The sequence below is a fragment of the Stenella coeruleoalba genome (genome assembly GCF_951394435.1).
Source record: "Stenella coeruleoalba genome assembly, chromosome: 20".
In the NCBI taxonomy this organism is placed as follows: domain Eukaryota; kingdom Metazoa; phylum Chordata; class Mammalia; order Artiodactyla; family Delphinidae; genus Stenella; species Stenella coeruleoalba.
The window spans coordinates 54235531-54259630 of NC_137166.1; the positions used below are offsets into that span (position 1 = coordinate 54235531).

Sequence of the window (24100 nt, forward strand, 5' to 3'; positions counted from 1 at the left end):
GGAAGCGGATCCTGCGGTCAGACTGGCGCCCGCGGGTGAGTGAGTCGGTTTTTTGGTTCGTAAGTGCGCTATGCGATCTCCAAGCCCCGCTTCTCCATACCTGGGTTTCGAGGGTGTCCCAGCAAATTAAAACCTCTGAAGGCGGTCGTCTCTCTCGCTCTGAGTCCGCCCCTTTCGCCTGTCGCGGCGTCGCCAGAAGACTCGGTTCGGTCCTGGGAGTCTGGGTCCGGTTCCGGTTAAAATCGTTCTGACGCAGGTACCGGCCCCAACTTTTTGCCTTCAGTCCGTAGAGACACTGACCTCCTGCAGCGACGTTTTCCTAGTCTGACTTCCTTTCTCAAACCTTTGTATGACTCCCGGCTCCCCTCCTTCTCCCCCCGCCCCCCCGCCCCATTCCGTTAAGTCCTCACTCAGGAGGTGGATCGCCCTTGACCTCCCTCCAGGGAGAGCAGAGACGGAATACAAAGGCAGAAGTATATGCAGTTAGTGAGGCATCAGAACGTTTGGGGAGAAAGAACGACAGGAATCGCAACAGAGATTTCAACAGAGCGAGGCCTAACAGTCTGAGAGGAAGAATAGAGAGGGAGGGAAACAAAATGATGCGTACGAACAGAGAGGAGGAAACACAGAAACGGACACAAAAGGAGAGGAGAGAAACAGAGGACCCAGGGAGACATATACAGGAAACAAAGCGCGTGGTGTGGAGAAAGCGGGAACCCAAACCCAGGTGAGTATTGAGCTGATTAAATATGGAATATTAAGTTGTGAAATACTAAGTGGTGTCTCTAAGCTAATCTCTTTAACATTTTTTGACATGTTTAAATTATGCAGAAGAGAATGACAGTTGCAAAAGCAGGTGTTTGAGGCGTCTGCATTTTCTAATCATTGCTTCAGATGATAACTCCATTTGCAAGCCCCGTTCTTCCAGAGGGCGGATTCTTAGGTCAGTCAGTTCAGGGTCATTCTCTTCCCTTCTAAGAAATGGGGGGAAGTATTTGTGCCACCACACCGTGCTTTTGTACTGTTGCCTTACTATGGCTCATGTCAATCTTTTTAAGATTTGATATATCCTCACACTTGTTTTAACTTTAATCTCAGAAGCGATTGGGTATGTTTTAAATGTCCAAATTGTTTTCACTCTAAATTTCATTGTTCAGATTATGAGGTTTATACGCTTTCTACTGTATCCTGTATTGGAACTATTCTTTGATGTCTGCTAAATAACTTCACTATGCATGTGGTAAGGGTGGTGATCGTCTTTTAACACTCAAAACCTAGTTTAACCAGTTAGTTTAGTACTCAGTAGCTTCTTTCTTCCCTCAGGTGATCTGCTCAATTAGTGAGCTCTGAGTTTAAGTGTCCAACTAAGTAGATTATCCCCCCAAGTCCCCTTTGTCCTTTCTGTGCAGATGTTAACTGATGGGCTGGATTTGTTACTGACCTGGGTTCTTGGACTCTAATCAGTAGAAATTGATAACAGGCCAGACGAAGAATTCAGGCAAAGCTTTATTGGGACTCGTGCTGTGGCACAAGTGAGTGAGAACAAGAAACAGGTGCCCTTGCTCGCCCCCTGATGGGGGTGTGTGGTGCGAGCTGGTCCCTTAAAGGGGGTGAGGGTAGGGGCAGATCGGTGGGTCGGGCCTGAGGTGTAGCTTGGGTGGTCTGCCCACCCCCTTGGTGGTGCTGGGTGCAGGGATCATGTGCAGTGCCCTGCTTTTGCTCTCAGCACCTCAGAAGTGGCAGTTGGGTTTTGGCCTTTTTGTTTCTTATTGTTCATAAGCTGTTTGCCCAAGCTGTGCATGTATGCAGTTATTTTTAGTGCCTTATGGCTTCTTTGTAGTCTGTGTTCAGGACACAGCTGTCCAGGTGCAGGCACTGTAGTCAGGGGCCCCAGGTTCCAGCCTTTTCTAGATTGATGTGAAACTTTGTTTCCACAGAACCCATGTGTTCATGATGAAGAGATTGTTAGGGCTTATCTCCACAGGTGACCCTCTTTCTTGTTTTTCTGGAGGAATAACTATTTGTAATTTCATATTTTTTGACTATAATGTTTTCTGGAAAAGAGGAATTAAACGTTTGAATTTGATTAAACCATGAAAGAGAAGCTTCTCTTGCTCAGGAATATGAAAGGTAATCTGGAATTAGGACAAACTTTTTCTATGTAAACCTATCCAGGCTGCCACTTCCACCTAGTTCTGTTCATTCAACTCAGACTTCTTCAGGGTAACTTGGTAAAATTACTCCCCCTCCGAGCCTCAGTGTACCCACCTGTGACATGGAGAAGATAGAGGAGAGCAGTTTGCCTGGTTATAATTGAAAATTTAAACATATTCCAGTCCTCCAGCAATTATGGAAAATGCTTAAAAAAGAGGCCAGGGGCATAGGCCCAGAGATGGAGGCATACCTTTTTCTCAGCTTGTCTGTATCAGGAGTAAATCATAAGTTTGATTGCGTCATCTCTTGGCATTAAATCTTTTATGGTTTCCCATCACCCTCGGGACAAATTGTTCAATATCGCTCCAGCAGGGAGCTCTGGAGCTGGGGTGGCCCCTCCAGAGTTGCTCCCAGTTAACAACAGGGACAAGCTTCCACATCCTGTGCCGACCGGTCGCCGGACGCTGGCTGCCTCCGGAAGAGAGCAGAACTTGGAGGAGGCACTGTCCTTTGCATTAGTGCCAAGTGGACAAAGGACGGAGCAGTTGCAGTCAAGTGGGCGTTTTGGTAGCAGGGAGGGCTTCCTGAAGAAGTGGGTGACAAGCTCACTAATTGATCTTCGTGTAGGAGTTTATTGTCCCTGTATCCCTCGTGTTAACAGCTGGCAGCAAAGGACTGTCTTTCCCCCACGTTCAGGTTCTCCTTCTGGTAGCTTTGTGGCGGATGCCAGAAGGGGGGTATGTTGGCTGTAAGCATTAAACAGCGTATTTCGCTCCCACAGAATCATCTTACCTGAAGAATCTAACAAGAAATTCAGAGGAGGAGGAAAGAAGAAGGAATGGAGCTTTCACAGGTAAAAGTCATATTCTTTGTTGATTTGTTCTCTCCTTCCTAAAATGACACAGTTTGGGCTCATTAATCTTCTCTGTCTCTGAAATGTCCGATTTACTCACACACAGGGCCTTCCCTCAGTCTCCTCTCACCTCCCTGCAGTTTCCATGTCACTGTGACCCAGTGAACTTTTAATTTATTATTATTTTAATTAATGTTTTTGAACAAGAAAGATGATGTTGTTCAACATTATAAATGTACTAAGTGCCACTGAATGGTACTTTAAAAATGGTTGACTTTATGTTGTATGCATTTCACCTCGGTTACATAAAGAGAAGCGTAACTTGCTCAAAATTATCTTACATGGATCAGTCAGAACATTCACCCCAGACAAGTCAGTCCTTACACGTGTCTGTTTCTGTAAGTTTGTGTCAAACTCAGAAATCTCTCCTTGTCCACTTGGTGAAATGTGCTTTCCTTTCAGGGACTGTTTACGTCCAAGGATGTGGCCATCGAATTCTCTCAGGAGGAGTGGGAATGCCTGGACCGTGCTCAGAGGACCTTGTACAGGGACGTGATGCTGGAGACCTACAGGAACCTGCTCTCCCTGAGTGAGGATAACTTCTCTCTGGAAGTCGGTAACTATGGGAGCACCTAACATGCTTTTGGATATATTTCCAGAAGTGGTATTGCTGGGTGATATAGTAGTTCTATTTTTAGTTTTTTGAGGAACCTCCATACTGTTTCCACCAACATCATAGGAGGGTTCCCTTTTCTCCACATCCTCACCAGCATTTGTTATTTGTGTTCTTTTTGATGATAGCCGTTCTGACAGATGTGAGGTGATATCTCATTGTGGTTTTGCTTTGCATTTCCCTGGTGGTTAGCCATGTTGAGCATCTTTTCATGTGCTCATCGGCCATCTTCACTTCCTCTTTGGAAAAATGTCTACTCAGTTCTTATGCTCATTTTTTAATTGAGTTTTATGTTTTTCTTATGTTAAGTTGTATAAGCTGTTTATATATGTTGGATATTATCCCTTATTGGTCATATAACTTGCAAATATTTTGTCCCATTTAGTAGGTTGTCTTTTCATTTTGTTTATGGTTTCCTTTGGTATGCAAAAACTTTTAAGTTTAATTAGGTCCCTTGGTTATTTTTGCTTTTATTTCCATTACTTTAGGAGACAGATCCAAAAAAATATTGCTGCAGTTTTTCAAAGAGTGTTCTGCCTATGTTTTCCTCTAGGATTTTTATGGTTTATGGTCTTATATTTAGGTCTTTAATCCATTGTGTGTTTATTTTTGTATATGGTATTAGAGAATGTCCTAATTTCTTTATCTTACATATAGCTGTTCAGTTTGACCACCACTTATTGAAGAGACTGTCTTTTCTCCATTGTATATTCTTCCCTCCTTTGTCATAGTTTAATTGACCATAAGTGCGTGGGTTTATTTATGGGCTCTCTATCTTGTTCCATTGATTGGTGTGTCTGTTTTTTTGTCAGTGCCATACTGTTTTGATGATCTCATAGTATAGTCTGAAGTCAGGGAGCACAATTCCTCCATCGCTGTCCTTTCTCAAAATTGTTTTGGCTATGTGGGGTCTTTTGTGTTTTCATAGAAATGTAAAAAATTTTTGTTCTAGTTCTGTGACAAATGCCATTTGTGCATTGAATCTGTAGATTGTTTTTGGTAGTATGGTCATTTTAAAAATGATTCTTAATATTGATTCTTCCAACCCCAAAACATGGTATATCTTTCCATATGTTTGTGTCATCTTCAGTTTCTTTTATCTGTGTCTTATGGTTTTTGGAGTGCAGGTGTTTTACTTCCTTAGGTATGTTTCTTCCTAAATATTTATCTATTTATTTTTGATGTGATGGTAAATGGGATTGTTTCCTTAGTTTCTTTTTCTGATACTTTGTTGTTAGTGTATAGAAATGGAACAGATTTCTGTATTATTTCTGTATCCTACAACTTTACCAAATTCATTGATGAGCTCTTGTAGTTTTCTGGTGGCATCTTTAGGATTTTCTATATGTAGTATCATGTCATCTGCAAAGCTTGAGAGTTTTACTTCTTTCTTTCCAGTTTCTATTCCTTTTATTTCTTTTTCTTCTCTGATTGCTGTGGCTAGGGCTTCCAAAAGTATGTTGAATAAAAGTGGCAAGAGTGGGCATCCTTGTATTGCTCCTGATCTTAGGTGAAATTCTTTCAGCTTTTCACCACTGAGTATGATGCTAGTTGTGGGTTTGTTATATATGGCCTTTATTATGTTGAGGTATGTTCCCTCTGTGTCTGGTTTTTTGAGAGTTTTTATCATACATGGATGTTGAATTGTGTCAAAAGGTTTTCTAGCATCTGTTGAGATGATCATAAGGTTTTTATTCTTCAGTTTGTTAATTTGTATATCACATTGATTGATTTGCAGATATTGAGAAATCCTCGCATCCCTGTGATAAATTTCACCTGATTGTGGTGTATGATCCTTTTAATGTATCGCTGGATTCAGTTTGCTATTATTTTCTTGAGCATTTTGGCATGTATGTTCATCAGTGATATTGGCCTGTAATTTTCTTTTTTCGTGATATCTTTTTCTGGTTGGTGTGAAGGTGATCCTGGCCTCATAGAATGAGTTTGCAAGTGTTCCTTCCTCTGCAATGTTTTGGAATAGTTTCTGAAGGATAGATGTTAACTTTTCTCTAAATGTTTTGTAGAATTCACCTGTGAAGCCATCTAATTCTGGACTTCTGTTCTTTGGGAGTTTTTTTTTTTTCAATAGAAGTATAGTTGATTTATGAAGTTGTTATTAGTTTCAGGCGTACAGCAGTGGGATTCAGTTATACATATATATATATAATCTTTTTCAGATTCTTTTCTCCTATAGGTTATTATAAAATATTGAGTATAGTTCTTTTTGCTGTACAGTAGGTCCTTGTTGGTTATCTATTTTATATAGAGTAGTGTGTACATGTTAATCCCAAACTCCTAATTTATCTCTCCCCTATCCCCTTTCCCCGTTGGTAACCATAAGTTTGTTTTCTATGTCTGTAGGTCTATTTCTGTTTTGTAAATAAGTTCATTCTTACCATTTTTTTAATTTTTAGATTCCACATATAAGCAATATCATATGATATTTATCTCTGTCTTACTTCACTTAGTATGATAATTCTAAGTCCATCCATGTTGCTACAGATGGCATTATTTTGTTCCTTTTTATTGCTCCATCATGTTCAATTGTATATATACACCACATTTTCTTTATCCATTCATCTGGTGATGGACGTTTAGGTAGCTTCCATGTCTTGGCTATTGTATATAGTGCTGCAGTGAACATTGGGGTGCATGTATCTTTTCTAACTTTGGGAGTTTTTAAATTACTGATTCAGTTTCATTACTGGTAACTGGACTGTTCATATTTTCTATTTCTTCCTGGTTCGGTCTTGGGAGATTTTATCTAAGAATTAGTCCATTTCTTCTAGGTTGTCCATTTCATTGGCGTATAGTTGTCTGTAGTAGTCTCTTACGATTCTTTGTATGTCTGTGGTGTCATTTGTAACCTCCTGTTTCATTTCTGATTTTATTGATTTGTGCCCTCTCTCTTTTTTTCTGTATGAGTCTGGTTAAAGGTTTATCAATTTTGTCTATGTTTTCAAAGAACTAGCTTTTAGTTTCATTGATCTTTCCTATTTTTTTTTTTAGTGTCTGTTTCATTTATTTCTTCAAATACATTTTCAATCCCCTTTTCTCTTTTCCTTCTGGGATCCCTATTATGCAGATATTGGCATGCTTTATATTATCCCATAGGTCTCATATGTTGCTTTCATTCTTTTTTCATTTGTCTTTCTGCTCTGCTGGTTGGATGATTTCCGTTATTCTATCATCCAGGTCACTTATTCGTTCTTCTGCATTACTCATTTTGCTCTTTGTTGCCTTTACCTCGGCTTTCATCTTGGCAAATGAATATTCTAATGTTACTTGTTCCTCTGTATAGTTTCTAGTTACATTTTACAGTAATCTCCCTTTGTGTTGATAGCCTTTCTTAATTCCTTCCTATTTTTATTATCTTCTTTTTGAATTTGGAGCCTGTTACACTGGAGAGGTTGGTTTCACTGTTTGTTCTTTCAGGGGAATTCTCTTGATCTTGGAATTGGGAGTGGTTCCTCTGATTCTTCATTTTACCTATATTTCTCTCACCCTATGATTGAAGGAGATAAGTTATCTATTACTACCATGACCTTGGAGGGCTGTTTTTCTGTGAGAGCATCCTTGTGTAGCCTGCATGAGTGTGATGTTTTTGGTGCCAGGGCCGATTTCAGTGTGCATGCCTGCCGCGTCCTTCTTCAGTGTGTGCTGTTTATTATCCCCGTGATAGGTGGTGTGACTAGTGCTGTGGGGACCAGAGCCTGCGCTGGATGTGGAGCAGGACCTCCTCTTTGCTCTGTATTTGTCTCAGCCCTCTTGGGGGCAGGGTGCTCCCCAGTTGTTGGAGTAGAAGCTCCCATATCTGTCTCTGAGCTTCAGGGTGAGGTACTGCTGCTGGGAGAGGAGCCGCTGAGTATTCCTCCGCAGGAGCTGTCCACTGACGAGTATGCTCTGTGGTGCTGCCTGTCACCCGTTGTTCGGATTCACAGAGTACACTCTTGTTGGCATTTCCTCGGCCCCACCTCAGCCGTGTGAATGCCAGCAGTTGGCCCTGGTGACCCTCAGGCTCTGTGTTCATAAAGTCACCAGCGAAGATCTGTAAGTGCAGATCCACTAAAGTCATGTGCCGGTACCACAGTAGTTGCCCTTCTGGACCCAGTGCAGGAGGTGCAGAAGTAGCCTAGACCTCAGCCCTGCCTCTCCATGCACGCACCCGCAAAGCCCAAAGCTGCTAACACTGGACCTGTTCCAGCCACGGGAGCACCCGTAACGCTCTTGGGTGTCCTGCAGACGCTGAGTTTACAAAACTGGTGGGGCTGCAGCTGCAGAGTAAATCTGCGGATTGCATAGCTGCAGAGAGTGGGCTCAGATTTCAGTCCTGTTTCCTAAATCGCATGGCCCCTGGGGATCGGCTCTGATTTCAGCCTTGCCTCTGCACCTGGGTAACACGCTGGTGCTTCCGTGCTCCGAGAGCTCATAGAGGCGGAGTTGCACCTGCTGTGAACTTGCCAAGAGTTAGGCTGCCATGGCAGGGGCCCTTCCCCTCCCCTTCGTATACCCGTTAACAGTGGCACTTCTGTGGCAGGCCCTGGTTCTGTCTGTATACACCCCCAGTTGTGGCACGTACCACACTCCAGTCCCTGCAGCCTGTCTCCGTGCAGCCAACTGCAGTCCACTCCCTGGGTCTGTCTTCTGAAGCTCAGGTTTCAGCACCCAGTCACCTCGTGCACCAGCAGACATGCATCTTGGCCTGGGGAATGCAGTGAGGTGGCATGGATCGTCAGTGCTGGCTTTGTTCTGCCTGCCACGGGCTGGTTGGTGCGCACCCCTCTGAGCCTCTGAAGCTCTCTGTCTGCCCCAGCTGATATCCCAGTCAGTCAAGGGGTTCCCAGGGTGAGGGAACATTTCCTCTTTCACATCTCCCGCCCAGGGTTGCAGGTGCTGTTCCGATTCCTTCTTTTCTTTTTTTCTTTCTTTTCATCCCACCTGGTTACGTGGTGATCTTTCTTGCAATTTTTTGGGGTTTTGGGCCAGCATGTGCAGCATGCGGGATCTTAGTTCCCTGACCAGGGCTAGAACCCATGCCCCCTGCAGTAGGAGGGCAGAGTCTTAACCACTGGACTGCCAGGGAAGTCCCTTTTTTGCAATTTTGGTTGTCTGAGATCTTCTGCCAGCCTTCATTAGCTATTCTGTGAGACTTGTTCCACATGTTGATGTGTTTTTGATGTGTTTGTGGTAGGAGGTGAGCTCCACGTCCTTCTATTCCATCATCTTGGTTCCTTCTCTTTTCTCTTGTTTTTTCAGTCTCCATTTTATTTATTTCTGCTCTGATTTTTATTATTTCTTTTCTTCTACTAAGTTTTGTTTTTGTTTCTTTTTCTTTCTCTAGTTACTTTAGGTGTAAGTTTAGGTTGTTTGAGATTTTTCTTCCTTCCTGGGGTAAGCTTGTATTGCTATAAACTTCCCTCTTGGAACTGCTTTTACTGCGTCCCATAGGTTTCAGATCATTGTGTTTTTGTTCTCATTTCCCTCTAGGTATTTTTTATTTCCTCTTTGATTTCTTCAGTGATCCATTGGTTGTTCAGTAGCATATTGTTTAGCCTCCATGTCTGCGTTGTTTGCAGTTTTTTTCGTTGCAGTTGATTTCTAGTCTGTGTTGTGGTTAGAAAAGATGCTTAATATGAAGTCAGTCTCTTTAAATTTACCAGGTCTTGTTTTTTGGACTGGCTTGTGATCTATCCATGGGGAATGTTCCATGCATACTTAAAAAGAGTGTCTATTTTGCTGCTTTTGGATGGAGTGCTCTTTCTATATCAGTTAACTCCATTTGGTCTAATACGTTATTTAAGGCCTGTGCTTCCTGATTGATTTTCTGTCTGCATGACCTGTCCATTGATATAAGTGGGGTGTTAAAGTCCTCTACTATTGTTACTGTCGATTTCTTCTTTTATGTCTGTTAATATTTGCCTTACATATTTAGGTACTCCTATGTTGGGTGCATATGTAATTGTTATATCTTCTAGGATTGATCCCTTGATCATTATGTCATGTCCTTTTTTGTCTCTTTTAACAGTCTTTATTTTAAAGTCTATTTTGTCTGATATAAGAATTGGGATTCTGGCTTTCTCTTGATTTCCATTTGTATGGAATACCTTTTTCCATCCCCTCGCTTTCAGTCTCTGTGTTTCTCTAGATCTAAAGTGAGTCTCTTGTGGGTAGCGTATATACAGGTCTTGTTTTTGTATCCATTCATGCACTTTATCTCTTTTAGTTGGAGCATTTATTCCATTTACATTTGAGGTAATTATCGATATGTATATTCTTACTGCTGTTTTATTAATTATTTTGGATTTGTCTTTGTAGGTCATTTTTTCCCTTTCTTCTGTTCTCCTGCAATTTGAAGACTATCTTTAGTGTTATATTTGGATTCCTTTTTCTTTTTTGTGTGTATTATCTATTGTAGATTTTTGGTTTGCAATGACCATGAGGTTTTTGTATAGCAGTCTCATGTACGTGATTGTTTTAAGTTGCTGATCTCTTAATTTCAAATGCATTTTAACAACCCTGCATTTATACTCTACTCCTCATGATTACTGTTTTCGATACTATATATATATATTTTAAATTTATTTATTTACTTTTGGCTGCATTGGGTCTTCGTTGCTGTGCGCGGGCTTTCTCTAGTTGCAGTGAGGGGGGGCTACTCTTCGCTGCAGTGTGCGGGCTTCTCATTGTGGTGGCTTCTTTTGTTGCAGAGCACAGGTTCTAGGCGCATGGGCTTCAGTACTTGTGGCATGCAGGCTTAGTAGTTGTGGCTCACGGGCTCTAGAGTGCAGGCTCAGTAGTTGTGGTGCACGGGCGTAGTTGCTCCACGGTATGTGGGATCTTCCTGGACCAGGGCTTGAACCTGTGTCCCCTGCATCGCCAGGTGGATTCTTAGCCACTGCGCCACCAGGGGAGTCCCTGATAGCATATTTTACATCTAATTGTTTTTTTGTGTATCCCTTAACTGCTTATTTTGGATATAGCTGATTTTACTACTTTTGTCTTTTTGCCTCCGTGCTAGCTTTGTGTGTGGATGATTTCCTGCATTTACTTTATGTTTGCCTTTACTGGTGAGCTTTTTCATTTCATTTTCTTGTTTCTAGTTGTAGTCGATGCTGACGTTTTAAAAGTCTATTGTTATTTGTTTTGTTCAAGCCACTGATACTTTCGTCTTGTAAATTTCATTGTTATAAATGACCTTCATTTTCTTTATTCAATCATTAGTTCCATATTTTTTATGATATTCTTTTTTAAAATAATTTATTTATTTTATGTATTTTGTTTGTGGCTGTGTTGGGTCTTCATTGCTGCACGCGGGCTTTTCTCTGGTTGCGGCGAGCGAGCACTACTCTTCGTTGCAGTGCACTACTCTTCGTTGTGGTGCGTGGGCTTCTCGTCGCGGTGGCTTGTCTTGTTGTGGACCATGGGCTCTAGGCGCATGCCTTAATAGTTGGCACACAGGCTCTGTAGTTGTGGCTTATAGGCTCTAGAGTGCAGGCTCAGTAGTTGTGGCACACAGGCTTAGTTGATCCATGGCATGTGGGATCTTCCCAGGCTGGGGCTCGAACTCGTGTCCCCTGCATTGGCAGGTAGATTCTTAATCACTGTGCCACCAGGGAAGCTCTATGGTATTCTTAGTGTTGTTTGTTTTATACCTACAATTTGGGGTTGTGGACTCATGAATAAATATCTCTTTTTATATTTTACAGGATTTCTTAATCTTGAGTGTTTATGACTTAACATTTCTTTCCCCAAAAGCTGTATAACCTCTAGAAATTTTTGAAAAACTAGTCTGAGTTATTCCTCTTACTCTGTTTCATATTTGTTAGTACCTGCTATGAACACATACACCTTCTTTTAATAGACTATTTTTTTTAAGGAGTTTTAAGTTCACGGAAAAATTGAATGGAAGTTATAGAGAGTTTCCGTGCATTTTCTACCCCAGACATGCAGGCCCCCCCCAGTGAGCAATACCCGACTCGAGAGTGGTATGTTTGTTATCACTGATGAACCTGCGCTGACACAAACTAACACGTCAAAGTCCATGTTTATGTTAGAGTTCACTCTTGCTGTTGTATATTCTATAGGTTTAGACATATACTGACATGTTTGTAGCATAATAGTACCATAAAAGGTGATTTCATTATTTAAAAATACTCTGCTCTACCTATTCATCTCTCCCTCCCTCCCAAAGTGCAGTTGCTTGGTTATGTGGTAATTTTCTGTTTAATCTTTTGAGAAACCCCCAGACCGTTTTCCAAAGCAGCTGCACCATTTGACGTTTCCACCAGGAGTGAGTGTATGAATTTTTCAGTTTCTCCACATCTTCACCAACACTTGTTATTGTCTCTTTGATTACAGCCATTTAAGGGGTGTGGAGCTGTGTCTCATTCTGGTTTTGATTTGCATTTCCCTATTGAATAATTATGTTAAACATCTGTTTTTTGTGTGTTTATTGGATATTTTTCTATATTCTTTGGAGAAATATCTGCTCAGATCCTTTGTCCATTTTTAAATTGGGCTATTTGTCTTTCTATTGAGTGTAAAAAGTTCTTTATATCTTCTAAATATAAGTGCTTTGTCAGATATATATACGTATATATATATGGTTGGTAAGTATTTTTTATATTCTGTATGTTTCCTGTTCACTTTTAGGGTGCAGAGGTTTAAAGGCTGCAGGAGATTTATTTAGATTTTTTTTTGTATACGAGGTTTCTGTAGTATCCACAGTTAACAGTCCCAAAATGGATTTTCATGACTGGGAGGCCTTCAGGTTAGCCATATGAATTCCTGAGTCTTAACTTTCTGGGATGAAAGGTGCTTAGGCCCACTTGGGAGTGCTTTCGTTTCAACTAATATCAACCTTGCCTGCAGCCTCTGAGAACTGTGTTTGCAGAAATAATCATGTTGGTCACAACACCCATGCTGCTCTCCTTAGATCCCGTCCTGGCTACTCTCTACTGGCCACATTCATCTTGGCTTTACATTTCCTGTTTACAAAAGTAATTTTCAACATATAATACCTATTTTGACCAAGATAAAAATGTTTCACTCCCAGAAACCTTGGTCTAGGGGGCACAGTGTCACCTCATTTGACAGGAAAGCCACCTTCCATTGACTTAATCCTTTGGGAAGATGATAGTGTCTTAGTTGATCCTTTTCCTAATATCTGTCTAATAAAGTGGAGCTAAAGTGTATTTGTTTCTTTTTTGTCCATCCTGGCTTGTTACTAGGATGCATTTAGTAGGAAAATTCATGATGTGGATAATGCCAAAAAGTGAAAATTCAAAAATTAGATGTAGTTTGCTTTAAATACAGCACTGGTGATTGATATCTGTAATTAGCTTTTCTGTAAAAAACAAACAAAAATGCATCATTTATTATAAATACGTTTTTTGAATTCCTAGGGTATAGAAAATAGAAAGCAGCACATTAACAACTTTTTAAAAACTGTTTGATCCCCTTTGTCCATTTTTCCCAACCTCCCCACCCCACGCCTTAGTTAACTACAAATCTGTTCTGTGTCTTTAGGTTTTTTGTTTTTTTTTAAGATTACACATGTAAGAGAAATCTTAAGGTATTTGTCTTTCTGCATGTCACTTCAGGTAGCATAATGCCCTTCATGTTGTCACACATGTCAAGATTTCATTCTTTTTTTTTTTTTTTTTGCGGTACGCGGGCCTCTCACCGTTGTGGCCTCTCCCGTTGCGGAGCACAGGCTCCGGACGCGCAGGCTCAGCGGCCATGGCTCACGGGCCCAGCCGCTCCGCGGCATGTGGGATCTTCCCGGACCGGGGCACGAACCCGTGTCCCCTGCATCGGCAGGCGGACTCTCAACCACTGCGCCACAAGGGAAGCCCAAGATTTCATTCTTTTTAATGGCTGAATAATATTACATTGTGTATAGATACACATCTCACAGTTTCTTTATCCATTTATTTTTTTATGGACACTTAGGTTGTTTACTCATCTGTTGTAAATAATGCTGCAGTGGGACTTCCTCGGGTCCAGTGGTTAAGACTCAGTGCTCCCAATGCAGGTGACCTGGGTTCAATCCCTGGTCAGGGAACTAGATCCCGCATGCTGCAACTAAAGGAGCCTGCATGCTCACAACGAAAGATCCCACATGCCACAACGAAGGTCCCACGTGCTGCAACTAAGACCCGGCGTAGCCAAATAAATATTTTTTTAAAAATGCTGCAGTGGGGCTTCCCTGGTGGCGCAGTGGTTGAGAGTCCGCCTGCCGATGCAGGGGACACGGGTTCGTGCCCCGGTCCGGGAAGATCCCACATGCCGCAGAGCGGCTAGGCCCGTGAGCCATGGCCGCTGAGCCTGCGCGTCCGGAGCCTGTGCTCCGCAACAGGAGAGGCCACAACAGTGAGAGGCCCGTGTACCGCAAAAAAAAAAAAAAAAAAAAAAATGCTGCAATGAACCAGGAGATGCATATATCTTTTTAAGATAGTGTTTTCATTTTCTTCATGTAAATACCCAGAAGTGGAATTGCTGGATATTATGTTAGTTCTGTTTTATTTATTTGAGGAACATCTGTATTGTTTTCCATGGTGTCTGCACCGATTTACATTCCCACTAACGGAGCACAAGGGTTCCCTTTTCTCCACATCTTTGCCAGCACTTGTTATTTCTTATCTTTTTTTTAAAATAAAAGTCATTCTAAGAATTGTGAGGTGATATCTCATTGTGGTTTTAATTTTCATTCCCCTGATGATGAATGAAGTTCAGCGTCTTTTCATGTATCTGTTGGCCATCTGTATGATTTCTTTGGAAGAAAGTCTGTTTGGATCTTCTGCCTAATTTTTAATCAGAATTTTTGTTGTTTTTGTTGTTGAGTTGTGAGTTCTTTATACATTTTAGATATTAAGTCCCTTATCAAATATATGATTTGCAAATATTTTCTCCCAACCTTTAGGTTGCCTTTGCATTTTGTTGATAGATTCCATTGTTGTCCACAAACTTCTTAGATTGATGTAGACCTACTTGTTTATTTTTGTTTCTTTTGCTTTTACTTTTGATTTCAGATTCAAAAAATCATTGACAAGATATCAGGGAGCTTTCTTTGTTTTCTTCTAGAAGTTTGTTTTTCAGGTGTTACACTCAAGTATTTATTTCTGTTTTGAGTTAATTTATGCATATAGTGTAAGATAGTGGTCCAGTTTCATTCTTTTGTATGTGCCTTTCAGTTTTCTCAATACTAATTATTGATGACACTGTCCTTTCCCTCTTGCATATTCTTGGCTCCTTTGTTGTGAATTTATTGATTGCATATGCATGGGTTTATTTCTGGGCTTTCTATTCTCTTCCATTGACTTATGTGTCTGTTTTTTTTTTTTTTTTTTTTTTTTTTTTTGCGGTACGCGGGCCTCCCACCGCCGTGGCCTCTCCCGTCGCAGAGCACAGGCTCCGGACGCGCAGGCCCAGCAGCCATGGCTCACGGGACCAGCCGCTATGCAGCACGTGGGATCCTCCCGGACCGGGGCACGAACCCGCATCCCCCACATGGGCAGGCGGACTCCCAACCACTGCACCACCAGGGAAGCCCCTATGTGTCTGTTTTAAGGCCAATAGCATGCTGTTTTGATTATGATACTTTGTAACATCATTTGAAATCAGGGAATGTGATGCCTTCACCTTTTTTATTCTTTTTCAAGATTGCTTTGGCTATTTGGTGTCTTTCTGGTTCCATACAAATTTTAGGATTATTCGTTCTATTTCATGTGCATGTTTTTGCATGCAGAGAAGTTTTTGGCTCATTTGTGTAACTTCCAGGTGGTGTGATTGCTAGATCATATTTAAGATTATGTTAGTTTTGTAAGAAACCACAAACTCTTCCAAAGTGGCTCTACCATTTGGCATTTTCATCAGTAATGAATGAAAGTTTTTGCTGCTCCACGTCATTTCTAATGTTTGGTGTTTTCCATATTTTGGATTTTGGCCATTGTCATAGGTGTTTAATGGTATCACATTTGTTTTAACACATAGTTTCCTCAATTAAATCTATGGCATTTTATAAATAGAGAATTTTTCATATCTTCAGAACATACTTTTAAAATTTAGTTATTGTCTTAGCCACAGAGATAACATTCAATTGACTTGCCAGAGTTTTCTACAAGTAAGTTTTTAAAAAATATTTATTTATTTATTCGGCTGCACTGGGGCTTACTTGCAGCTTGCTGGATCTTCATTGCTGTGTGCAAGATCTCCGTTGCAGCATGTGGGATCTTTTTACTTGTGGCATGCAGGCTCCTAGCTGCAGCATGGGTGGATCTAGTCCCTGACTTGGGATCGAACCTGGGCCCCCTGCATTGGGAGCATAGAGTCTTAACCACTGGATCACCAGGGAAGTCCCTATAAATAAGTTTTGATTTCTATTTTAATTTCAATGTTTTGGGATTTTTGCTACAAATAATTTATTCTAATAATTATTCTCCCTGTCTAGATTCTTCTTGCACATCATGGTATACTAATATTTAAATATCTCATTTTATTTAAGGAAGTAGGTAATTTTTTTACACTCCATGGTTTCCTCATTATTATTGCTTCTAACACTTATTGTTTCCCAGAAATTTTCTTACATTCTTTGTACTACATATTTCTAGGAAGCCTCTTTTTTCCCAGTTGTCTTTACAGTTTTATCAAAAGTCACCTGGTCCTTGTTGATATACATCCTATTATCGTCCTGTTCTTCAGGCTGTTAATTGGCTGCTTATGTTGTCAACCACATCTCTGCACATAGAACTCTGCCATGGATCAACATGGCACTCGCAGAATTGTTTCTATGCTTAAACCCTGCTGTGAACAACACTTGTCCATACAAATCATTCTGTGCTCTGGGTCATTTAGTAATGCTCCTTCAGGGTACCGTTTTCTGTTGCTGTTTCTGAAGTCAGAATTCATTACTTTTGGGGACTTCCTTGGTGGTGCAGTAGTTAAGAATCCGCCTGCCAATGCAGGGGACATGGGTTCGATCCCTGGTCCGGGAAGATCCCACATGAGGCAGAGCAACTAAGCCCGTGCACCACAACTACTGAGCCTGCGCTTTAGAGCCCACGAGCCACAACTGCTGAGCCCGTGTGCCACAACTACTGAAGCCCACACGCCTAGAGCCCGTGCTCTGAAACAAGAGAAGCCACCACAATGAGAAGCCCACACACTGCAATGAAGAGTAGCCGCCGCTTGCCGCAGCTAGAGAAAGCCCGCATGCAGCAACCAAGACCCAACACAGCCAAAAAAATAAATAAATCTATTTTTTAAAAAATTCATTACTTTTGGATAAGTACATGTTATTTTCTATTGATTCATTATAAGAGTAAGTATTATCTATAGTAATAAATATAGTAAGAGCACTTCTCATCTGATGTCTCTTAGATATTTGGGATTATGTTAAAAGATCCAAAGATGTGATTTCAAATACTTTAAACAATTCCAGCAAAAGAGATTCTATTACTTTTATTAAAAAAATCTCTTTTTTTAAGAGATTCTGTTACTTTGTTATATCTATAACAAAGATATTTGCACTGAAAATTCATGCTAAAATTGATATTCTATTTTAAAAATATATAATGTAGTTCACAAGTTATTCTTACCAAATATAATCACATCCACAAAGAGTTTAAACGTTGGCAAAACCCTCCTGTTAGCTTTGTTTCCACCAGTCAACCTGTCGCCCCTGCCAAGAGATCATCATCCAGCAACCATGATCATCCTCCACTGCTGTACCCTTGAGAGGGTTTTATTGCATCCACATGTGTTCACACAGAGTGAATTCATTCATTCTCCAGGTTTTGCTTTTAGGTCTCGCAAAGAACATTCTTGTACATATCTTCCGGAACAAATAATACATGCCTAGGAATGGAATTTGTGGGATACTCAGCTTGATCATGTTTAGAGCAAATATTGGAATAGATGTAAACCTACAGTCTTCCCATAACAGCACTCTGTCTTCCTAATATCTTCCACATTTCCTTCATACCAACAATAGAGTTTCCATAGAATGAGTCATGTTTATGCTTCTTGCTACAGCGGTTCTTCTTTTCCCAAGGTTAGGCCTTCATCTGCTGCAGTACAGTCCTCTTCCCATAGATTTGCAAGCACAAGCAGTGCTCCCACATTGCCCACTACTTCACTCTTGCTTTGTTAAATCCCAGTCCTGGCCTTCCCTCAGATTTTTGTGGATCTAAGTGAACTCTATTGGTACTTCTTAGTACTGTGTCAATATTTAGCACTTGGGCTCCCCAGTTCCCATAAGACCCCACCCCTCCCCATACCCCATACACTGCATAAGGAAGGACCCCTACTTGCACACAGTACAGTTTGCTCAGATCAGCAACTCGGTCTGGTCACTGTGTACATCAACACGTGCTGGACGTGACTCCTATCATCTGGGAATGGTAGAACAGTCACAGTATAAGTGACACAACTCACTGCCCTTATCTTCCTAGAAACATTTCTAAGAAACTGGTATGACCTGGGACCTCTTAAAATCTGTACTGCCTGGATGGGCGGTGCAGCTTAATACATATGAACATGTCAATGTTATGCTGCACATCCAGGTTCAAACCTTGGCCTTTGAATTTCCTTTCTGAGTTAGGGATAGATGTGTAAGCATTTTGGGTCCTTTATTTTTATTTATTTAGGCTGCATTGGGTCTTAGTTTTGGCATGTGGGATCTTTGTTGCAGGATGTAGGCTCTTAGTTGTGGCATGCGGACTTCTCACTTGGCGGCCTGCAGACTCTTAGTTGCAGCATGCGAGATCTCAGTTGCGGCATGTGCACTTCTCAGTTGTGGCATGTGGACTCTTAGTTGTGGCATGCGTGCGGGATCTTGTTCCTCGACTGGGGATCGAACCTGGGTCCCCTGCATTGGGAGCATGCCGTCTTACCCACTGGACCACCAGGGAAGTCCCAGTGTCCTTTATTCTTGTTTCTACTTTTTTTTTTTTTAAGGCCATGCCACGTGACATGCAGGATTTTAGTTCCCTGACCAGGGATCGAACGCATGCCCCCTGCATTGGGAGCATGGAGCCTTAACCCATGGACTGTCAGGGAAGTCCCAGGCCCTTTATTTTTCTATGAAAATGTGTGATAATTTAGCTCAAGAATAATTAATTAATGCTGTTATGGGGTTTGAAATATTGCATGGCATATAGTAAGGGCTGTAAAGTTACCTTTAGTTAATAACATATGTCATTTTTTTGTCATATTTATTATGAGATTGACCTTGGCTTACATTATATGTTGGCTGTTGTCTTTTTGTAATTTTTTTCCACACAGATGTTCTCTCTGACTTTAGAGAACAAAATTTCAAAGCATGGATTATATACTCTATATACATATATTTTTGCCATATAACTATAATTAAGTGATAGTAGGTAGTTGAACTATGTACTGGCTGTTACAGAACTGCAGGCTTGACATCACGATTGAGATTTCAGACAGTTTTCCCTAATTCTTAAATTTCATACATATGTGTGTTGACCTGAAGGTGATATTTCAAAATTCAGTGCTTATCAAATATTTTTAAATTTTTCCTATCGTGTGTTCCTTCTGGAATGAAAATTCTTTGTTTTTCTTTGTTTTTGTTTCGGTGCTTACTCAAATCTTTTAAATTCCAGAGACTATTATTTTGTTTTGTTTTTTTTGTGGTACGCGGGCCTCTCACTGCTGTGGCCTCTCCCGTTGCGGAGCACAGGCTCCGGACGCGCAGGCTCAGCGGCCACGGCTCACGGGCCCAGCCGCTCCGCGGCATGTGGGATCTTCCTGGACCGGGGCACGATCCCGTGTCCCCTGCATCGGCAGGCGGACTGCGCCACCAGGGAAGCCCCAGAGACTATTATTTTGTATAACGGTGGTTACTTACTAACTTACCTGCTAGATTTATCATGGTTTACAAAAATGTTTTATCAAGTATTGTTTTGATGTACAGATTCGTAAAAATATTTTTTCTTGCATCATATTCATGTTATTAAACATTATTATAAATTTAAGGATTAGGGAAGACAGTCTCAAATCTCAATTTTGATTTTATGCTTCCAGTTCTATAAGCCAGTACGTATCAATAGATAAGCTTTCTAATTATGGAGGATCATTTAATTATCCAGTTATCTGGCAAAAAATATGTGTAGTACATTGGGTGTGTGCTTGAAATTTAATTATCTAAGATCAGAGAAAACATTAATATGGGAAAATGTATAAAAAGAAAACTAAAAAAAACTATATCACAGTAGTGTTTGAAGACCATGCTTGAAGAATTTCTGTGTTCATTGTATTATTTTTTGTGTAATTATCTAATTCAACGTAAAATATTTTCCAACTCTATATAATAGGAAGCCATTCTGCTGGATTTGCAATCAAGGAGTTATCACCAAGAGAGGACATTACTAAAGGAGAATTAGGTCATCTAGTGACATTAGAAAGAAGTAAAAGTCATGGCATCAAGGATTTTGATCTCAAGGAAGTCTGTGCAGATGTGCAGGAATGTGAGAGTGAGTGGGGATGTGATGCAAGAAATGACAAAGAAGAACTTTTGACCCATAACAAAAATATCACTCATGGAGAAGATCAAGATAAGAAGTCCTTAATTAATCTTCCTCAGAGTGTTTCTGTAAGAAGTAATGCACGTGAATATTTCACGCACGACAAGCCATTCATAAGAAGTTCGTTAACAACGAAAAATAACGTCAGCGTTGCTAGAAACAGAGATCTCAAGTGTTTGGAAAGTAGACCTGGAGTGAGGCTGCAGGCCCAGGCGGCTCAGCTGCAGAGATGTGCAGCTGAGGAGAAAGTGTATGCGTGCGGTCAAGGTGAGAAGCCAGTCAGCAGTGGTTCCTCAGTTTCACCACTTCACAGAGTTCCTCCTAGTGTGGAAAACACTTTGTCACCTGCGCAGCACAGGAGTACACACACTCGAGAAAAATCTTAGAGCTGTAATGACTGTGGGAAGGCTTTTAGCAAAAGCTCAAACCTCAGGAATCACAGGAGAATTCATTCTGGACAGAAACCTTACAGATGTAGTGAGTGTGGCAAAGCCTTTAACCACCAGTCACACCTCACAACACATCAGAGAGTGCATACAGGAGAGAAACCTTACAAATGTCATGATTGTGGCAAGGTCTTTAGTCGAAATTCACACCTTGCAAATCATCAGAGAATGCACACTGGGGAGAAACCATATAAATGTCATGAGTGTGGCAAAGCCTTTACCCAGTTTTCACACCTTAGTAGACATCAGAAAATGCATGCTGGAGAGAAACCACACAGATGTTATGAGTGTGGCAAGCATTTTACGCAGCGTTCAAACCCTCTGGCACACCAGAGAATTCATACAGGAGCAAAACCTTTTAAATGTAATAAATGTGATAAGGCTTTTATTGAACGGTCACAACTTTGGGGTCATGAGAGAACTCACACTGGAGAGAAACTTTACAAATGTGATGAGTGTGGCAAAGCCCTCACAAGACATTCATATCTTACTCAACATAAAACAATCCACACTGGAGAAAAACCTCACAAATGTAACGAGTGTGGCAAAGCTCATACTCAATTAGCAAGCCTCACCAGGCATCTCAAAATACATATTGAAAACGAACGTAAGCCTCACACATGTGGTAATGCTATCATTCAAAATTCAAAAGTTTAGGGATCATCCGATTTCATAGTAGAAAGGAACTTTAAAAATAAAACGATTCAGACAAAATTTATGCGTGTATTCAAGCCTTACTCAACATATGGGACTCTATCAGGGAGAAAGAACACATACAGATGGCCAGCAGGCGCATGAAAAGATGCTCAGAATCACTAATCATCAGGGAAGTGCAAATCAAAAGCTCAACGAGGGCTTCCCTGGTGGCGCAGTGGTTGAGAGTCCGCCTGTCGATGCAGGGGACACGGGTTCGTGTCCCGGTCCGGGAGGATCCCACATGCCGCGGAGCGGCTGGGCCCGTGAGCCATGGCCGCTGAGCCTGCACGTCCGGAGCCTGTGCTCTGCAACGGGAGAGGCCACAACAGTGAGAGGCCTGTGTACCGCAAAAAAAAAAAAGCTCAACGAGATATCACCTCACACCTGTTTCCGATGGCTGTCATCAGAGAGACAATAACAAGCATTGGCAGTGGTGTGAAGGAAAGGGAAGCCTGTGCACTGTTAGTGGGATTGTAAATTGGTGCAACATTTATGGAAAACAGTATAGAAGCGCCTCAGAAATTAAAAAAAAAAAAAACAACGAAAACTAACCTGTTATATGAGCCAGGTATTGCCCTTCTGGCTCTTTGCTGGAAGAAACGGAAAACACTAATTTGAGAAGATACAGGCACTTGAATATTCATTGTAGCATTATTTCCAGTAGCCAAGACATGGAAGCAACCTAAGTGTCCATCAATAGATGAATGCTTAGAGGAGATACAGCGTGTGTGACACACACACACACACACACACATACACAGAGGAATCTTACTCAGCCATAAAGAAATCCAGCCATTCACAACAACATGGATGGATCTAGAGGATATTACACTAAGTGAAATAAGTTAGACATAGAAAGACAAATACTGCGTTATCTACTTATATGTGGAATCTAAGGAAAAAAAACAAAAGAGAATGAAGACAGATTCACAGATATGAAGGACAAATGTGTGGTTGTTGCCAGAAGGAAGGGCGGTGGGGCGGTGGGTAAACTAGGTGAAGGGGATTAAGACGTACAAACCTCTGGGTATTTAGATAAGTCATGGGGATGTCATATCCAACGTTAGGAACATGTTAAAAAATATTGCAGTAAGTGAGGACAGATGGCTACACATATCGTTGTTATCATTTCATAAAGTAAACGTTACCTCGTGTGTAGTACAGCCGAAACGAACAATGTTATAATCAATTATATTTCAATAAAAAGAGACTCTACCGTAGAGAGAAACCGTATAAAACTAATGTATGTGATCTTTAATATTTACTCAATTGAATTTTTGTTACAAACACTAAACCTGCAGACATCAGTAGGATAGGGACTGTTACAAAAACTCTATACACACACGCTTGACAACATACGTGAAATGGTAAAAGCGGAACTGACCACAAATCACCCGTCTGAAACAGATCATTTGAATAAATACTTTGAATTACAGAGTGAACGTGTATTTTTGTCTGTATAGGAATTACTGCGATGTGAAATACAAAACTCTCGTTGGTTAGAATGAGCAATTTCATTCGCACACCCTACAGCACAGCATTTCTGTTTCTATTCACCATTGTGCTCAGTTGCAGAGACTCATAAGGACAAGACCTGGGGTTTGAGGCTTGGAGGACTATGGCATGTGTTACTTTAGGTCACTAACCATTGCTTTAAAAAGAGCAATGTTTAAAAATTTTTTTTTATATAAATTGCATTGTTCTTTATTTTTTGCTTAGGCATTTTACTTATTTGCCTTTTTAAAACCATCTTTCCCTCATCCCAGTTTTATAATTGTCATATATTAACTTTAAACTACAGCAGAATGGTCTTACATATGTTGTGAAATGATTGCCAAAACAAGTTTACTTAGCATCCATCATCTCATATCGGTACGATGAAAAGAGAAAAGAAACAAAAATTTTTTTTCCTTTTAATGAGAACTGTATTGTTTAAAATACTTTATTCCACACTTGTGATGCATTACATTCAAATACCTTTGAGAAAAACCTGTTTACATCATAATATACCTAAATCAGTAATGAATGTCTAAATGTAATGTAATTTCAGATTATACATTCATTTTGAGGGTAGACAGTTTTATTTTTAAAATTGTAATGTATCTTAGCTCTTTTCTCTGTTCTTTATCTCAGAAAGTTTTGTCAAATGTGGATAATAAAGCCTGTAAAACATGAAGTCACTGGGATTTATTTTTACCTAAAGTATTAATGAAGTTTGCAGTATTTCTGCAAGGGCATTTTGTAGGGAAGTACATTCTCTTTAATATGAGTAAAACTAGATTATCAACTATCAAATAATTTCATTTCTATAGTCAGGAATTTTTATGGCAGTATCTGTCACTTAACACCTACTAGGTATGTTTTCTCACATCCTTACATGTGAAAGATTTCATGTGCAGGAAATGGTAATCATTTGAAATGTATTGTTTGGATAGGGTAAGTAGCGTATTTAAATATTTTCACAGAAAAATGAGCAGAATGTCTTGGCATGGCACACATGAACAGAAGAAGATATGTCATCACATTTATAAAAGATCTAGCGACTAGGATAGACTTTAGGATCTTTATAAGGTAGATTACTTTGTATTATGTAATATTGCTAACTAGTCATCTTGGCAAGAAAGGCATTTCAGCATGGAGTTGACAGTGGAATTTTTCAGCAAACACAGGAGAAACTAATTATAGGCAGAAGTCATGAATCCATTTTGTTCCTGGTGTGTTTTGTTTTAAT

The 24100-nt window shown here is 40.6% G+C and overlaps 2 protein-coding genes across 3 annotated transcripts in view; one reads left to right on the forward strand and one right to left on the reverse strand.

The window, feature by feature from the left end:
* Positions 1–24100, reverse strand: part of LOC307178861 (uncharacterized protein) — a 389700-nt gene that overhangs the window by 296890 nt on the left and 68710 nt on the right. The gene's annotated exons all lie outside the window — the stretch shown is intronic.
* LOC307178872 (zinc finger protein 677-like) lies at positions 640–22042 on the forward strand. Of its 2 annotated transcripts, XM_079907517.1 has the most exons (4): positions 640–727; positions 2936–3007; positions 3470–3623; positions 20018–22042. In XM_079907517.1, exons 2-4 carry the CDS (start codon positions 2993–2995, stop codon positions 20611–20613), a joined length of 765 nt encoding a protein of 254 aa, XP_079763643.1. In that variant the 5' UTR covers positions 640–727; positions 2936–2992; the 3' UTR covers positions 20614–22042. The 2 variants fall into 2 exon arrangements, with proteins under 2 accessions (XP_079763643.1, XP_079763644.1); XM_079907518.1 differs by lacking the exon at positions 640–727 and having other exon boundaries at positions 2898–3007.

What these genes read in the sequence shown, in the direction of transcription:
- LOC307178872 (XM_079907517.1), top strand. An exon ending in TAACTTCTCTCTGGAAGTCG is followed by an intron (nt 3,624 to 20,017) that starts GTAACTATGGGA and finishes TCTATATAATAG; the next exon opens with GAAGCCATTCTGCTGGATTT.